This window comes from Arachis duranensis, chromosome 2, assembly GCF_000817695.3.
Source record: "Arachis duranensis cultivar V14167 chromosome 2, aradu.V14167.gnm2.J7QH, whole genome shotgun sequence".
NCBI classification, from domain to species: Eukaryota; Viridiplantae; Streptophyta; class Magnoliopsida; order Fabales; family Fabaceae; genus Arachis; species Arachis duranensis.
The window spans coordinates 47,462,689-47,467,758 of record NC_029773.3 but is presented as its reverse complement, the minus strand read 5'-3'; the positions used below and the strand labels follow the sequence as shown (position 1 = coordinate 47,467,758).

At 39.2% G+C, this 5,070-nt stretch overlaps 1 protein-coding gene across 1 annotated transcript; it reads left to right on the top strand.

Moving 5' to 3' along the window:
- Positions 1-4,025: 4,025 nt before the first annotated feature.
- On the top strand, positions 4,026-4,832 carry LOC107474321 (uncharacterized). Its single transcript, XM_016093947.1, has one exon. It carries the CDS (start codon positions 4,026-4,028, stop codon positions 4,830-4,832), a length of 807 nt encoding a protein of 268 aa, XP_015949433.1.
- Positions 4,833-5,070: the final 238 nt, after the last annotated feature.

The following is a 5,070-nucleotide window of genomic DNA, read 5'->3' as shown; positions in this document are numbered from 1 at the left end:
TGGTTAACGGCTCAAGCATTATCTTAGAGGCAAGATAGATCACCAAAGGACTACACAACTCCTCATTTAGAAGGGGTGAACTGTTAAGCAAGTGACGTTATAGAAGCACTTATTGGGAGGCAAGAAGATTTATAGGAAGTTTATTATCTTGTTGTTTTTTTTTACATAGTTTTAGTTATTATCTTGTGTTATAATATGCATGAACATTTACAGGAAGTTTGGTGCAAGAAGATTGAAGGAGAACATTTGATTCGACTTAAAGTATGGTGTGGGGGAAGCCCTCACATTGTACGTGAAGGCACTAAGGACAAGTCATCTTATGCTAGTTTTACAAGAATTTTTCATTAGTTTCATTAGGTTTTATGCACTTTCTTGCACCATAAGTAAATAATTGGAGTGGATTTTCATGATTTTGTTGAATCAATCAAACATCATTTATTTTACACAAAATCATAGGTTTTATGCTAAAATTAATTGATTTTATAAATGATGCAAAGATCCAGTGATTTTGGTGGGACTTTGATTAGTTGTTTGGTTGCTTGTAGGTGAAGAAATGGTGGAAAGAGGAATTTTTGCACACTTTTGATGTCTGAGCATGCTTTGGACCTTAGGCCATGCTTTAAAAAGCGTGGCCCATGAAAATAAAGCGTAGCGCACCAAGAGGAAAGCTGGGTGCATGAATCAAGCCAAGGAGGTAGCGCTCCAAAATGTGAATGCTACGCTCACTTTCTCTCACTTTCTCTTGGAACTTGGCTTGGAAACAAGGGAGCAAGGGTGCAACGTAGTGCTCGAAGAGGGAAACCAAGCAAGGCTGGGCGCATCAAGACAAGGGGGAGTAGCGCTCAAAAATTTGAGCGTAGCGCTCCCTTTTGCTACCTTTTTCGTGCACTCTTGGCCAAGGAAAGTTGGGTTCAAAGCTGGCCAAGGAAGGAGCGTTCAAAAATTCAAGCGTAGCGCTCCCTTTCTTTCACTTTCTCGTGCTCTCTTGGCTGGCCAAGGAAAGCAAAGCTCACCCAGGGAAGCAAAAGAATGTAGCACTTAAAGAGTAAGCGGAGCGTTCACAAAGTGAATGCTAGGCCAAGGAGCAATTGCAACCAAGGCTCACCAACAAAGAGTGAACGCTAAGTTCATAAGACCGAACGGAGCGCTCCCTTGGGAGCTGACCCATGCCTCCAACTCAATTGAACCAAGGCCAACCAGACCCATTTCTGTTCAAATCCAAAAACCAAAAGGCCCACTCCAAGCTTTGAAGATCAAAAATAGAAAGTGTATAAATAGAAGTTAATTTAATTTGTAAAGGACCTTTTAGCTCATTTTTACTTTTCACTTTTGAATTTTCATTTGGGAATTTGGGAATTGGAATTGGATTTAGTTTTCTTTCTGTTTTTATTTTCTTTTCTTCTACAACTTCTGCTTTCTGTTCTTAGAATTTGAATTGAGATTGAAGAGCTCCATTGATTCTAAATCTGAGAATCATCTTTCACCTTTCTTCTCAATTGTTCTAAGAATTGGATCTGAGTTTCATTTACTGTTTTCCTTTTCATTTCTTCTGCAATTACTTTTATGCTTGATCAAGAGAGCAATTGAGATCTAGATCTGCTTTCTAATCTCATTTCTCTTCTTCGATCTTCAATTTATCTTTAAGAATTTTATAATTGAATCAAGTTTTCTTGATGTTTATTTCCTCAAGCAATTTTCCATTTCTGTTTGGCTACTGAGCTGAATCTTTCATCTCATAGCTCTCTGATTTACTTTAACTTGCATTTTCTTATTCAATTCTGAATCCCAGCATCCAAATCCTTTTATTCTTCAAGCAATTTACATTCCTCAGCAATTTAGATTAAGCAATTTACATTTTTTGCACTTTAAGTTTCTGTAATTTACTTTTCTTGCAATTTAAGTTTAAGCTCTTTCATTTTCTTGTGCTTTAAGTTTCTGTAATTTATCTCTTCTGTACTTTACCTTTTTGCACAATTTACTTTCTGCACTCTTATTTACTTGTAATTTAGCTTCTGTCAGTCAAAATCACTCAAACCATCAAATATTTACTTAACTAAATTCATCACCTAACTAAAATTGCTCAATCCATCAATCTCTGTGGGATCGACCTCACTCTTGTGAGTAATTATTACTTGATGCGACCCGATAGACTTGCCGGTGAGTTTGTATGGAATCATTTTTCCCTCATCAAGTTTTTGGTGCCGTTGCCGGGGATTGATTTAGATTGACAATGATTAAGTAGGGTGATAATCTGGATTAAGCATGTTTTTTCTTTTTACTAAGCACTCTAACTGTTTGAATTTTTGTTTAAACTAACCTTAACATAACTCTAGCAATAGAGTGAATTGTGTTTCTTGGTTTCTGGTTTCGTGTGTATGACAAAAGCAAGAAGAGAGTTCTCCACCTCGGGTGACATTGATGAGAGAACTCTTCGAAGAATAAGAAGAGAAGCCAAAGGAAAGAGAGTTATTGGTGGAGAGGAATCAGAGGAAGAGAACCAGGAAATGGAAGGAAATGCTCCTAATCCACAAGAGGGAGAGGCTAACAACAATGGCCAGCCTCAAAGGAGGGTTCTAGCCTCCTACACTTTTCCTAATCCAAGGCATTGTGGAAGTATCATACTGATACCAAATGTCAATGCAAACAACTTTGAATTAAAGGCTCAACTCATCACATTAGTGTAAAATAACTGTTCTTATGGAGGAGGTCCCTTGGAAAATCCAAATCAACACCTGTCCATTTTCTTGAGAATATGTGACACAGTGAAAACCAATGGTGTGCATCCTGACATTTACAAGTTGTTACTGTTTCCATTTTCCCTGAGAGACAAATCTACTCAATGGTTGGAGACATTCCCAAGAGAAAGCATCAACAATTGGGAAGATCTAGTGAACAAGTTCTTAGCCAAGTTCTATCTTCCCCAAAGGATCAACAGACTCAAAACAGAGGTCCAAACATTCACTCAGATGGATGGAGAGTCATTGTATAATGCATGGGAGAGATATAAAGTTTTACTCAGGAGGTGTCCACCAAAGATGTTCAATGAATAGGACAAACTGCAAAACTTCTATGAAGGACTGACATTGAGAGCTCAAGAGGCACTTGACTATTCAGCAGAAGGTTCATTACAACTCATGAAGACAGTTGGGGAGGCTCAGAACCTCATTGACACTGTAACAAACAACCAATACTTCTATGTTCATCAAAGGCAATGCCAACCAGCTCAAAGGAAGGGTGTGGATACCATAGATGTGGATACCATCTTGGAGCTGGAAGGTGTGGATACCATCTTAGCTCAAAACAAGATGATGCACCGACGAATCCAGCAACAAATGGAGATGATGGCCAAGAGGACTGATGGCCTTCAAGTTGCAGTAGTGAATACAAGTCAACCATTACCTACATGGGGGCAAAATAAGGAAAACTATGAAGAGAAATAGCAAGAACAAGTCTAGTATGTGCACAATCAAGGTTCTAGCCAAAATAAATTCCATGGTGACACCTACAATCCTTCCTGTAGGAACCACCCGAACCTGAGATAGGGAGATAATCATAATCAAAACCAGCAGCCTTGGCAGAAGAACTCAAACCAAAACAACTCAAGAAACACAAACCATCAAAACCATCAAAACACTAACCAAAATTAGTACAGAAAACCATAAAATAATCAACCTTAATCCAACTACTATCCATCCAACAACTCATCCAATACCCAAAATAACTACCATCTACCCTCAACATCCCACAATCAGCCACAGATACCACAAGAAGCTCAAAGGATCTCCAACGTGGATATAATAATGGAAAATATGATGAAATATCAGGAGCTCACTAGCAAGAACCATGAAGCCTCAATGAGAAATCTGGAAAGGTAAATTGGACAACTGTCCAAGCAAGCAGTGATTGAAAGACCAACCATCTCACTCCCAAGTGATACCATTCCAAACCCCAAAGAAGAATGCAAAGCAATCCAATTAAGGAGTGGAAGAACCTTGGTGAATGACAAAGAAGCCAACAAGAAGCCTATGGAGAATGACAAGACCAGCAGTAGGGAAGAAGCTATACTTGACAAGCAAGACCAAGAAGAACCCAAACAGAAGGAGGAGGAGCCACAAGCTTTAAGGAAAAGGAAGCAAGTTAGGGAGGAACCATCACAAGAACAGAGGAAGGAAGTGAAGGCTTACAAACCTCCTTTGTCGTATCCACAAAGACTACAGAAAGAGCTCAAGGATCAACAATTTCCCAATTTCTTTGAGGTCTTCAAGAAGCTGGAGATTAATATCCCACTTGCTGAAGCATTGGAGCAGATGCCCCTGTATGCTAAATTCATAAAAGAGCTCATCAACAAAAAGAGAAGCTGGCATGAGAAGGAAATAATGCTTCTGACTGAAGAATGTAGTGCAGTAATCCAAAGAGGTCTCCCACCAAAAATTAAAGACCCTGGGAGCTTCTTCTTGCCTTGTACCATTGGTAATATAACCATTGACAAGGCACTGTGCGATTTAGGAGCCAGCATCAATCTAATGCCCTATTCTATGATGCGAAGGCTATGTATAGAGGAAGTAAAACCTATACAGATGTCGTTGGAGCTTGTGGATAAATCACTGATACTTCCCAAAGGAGTGATTGAAAACCTCTTGGTCAAGGTGGATAAATTCATATTCCCTGCAGATTTTGTAATCTTAGATCTAAATGAGGAAGGAGGTGACTCCATCATACTGGGAAGACCCTTCCTAGCCACAGCAAGGGCCATCATCGATGTAGAACATGGAGAACTGACCTTAAGGGTACATGATGAGAGAATCACTTTGAATGTCTTTCAAGAAGCATAGCATACTAATAAAGAGAAAAGCTACATGAAGATTGAAGAAGAGGATTTACAGTGGAAAGAAAAACCCAACGAGGAGATCATCATCTTACCTGTGGAGCAAGAGATGAAGAATTGAGAAGAAAAAGAGGGTAAGGAACATGTGAAGGTCGAGAAGAAAAGGAAAGAAGGGATTGAAGAGGTGATTATTGAGAAGGAGGTCCCTAACATAAAACCTGCTGCAGAAAAAGCAGGACAAGTGA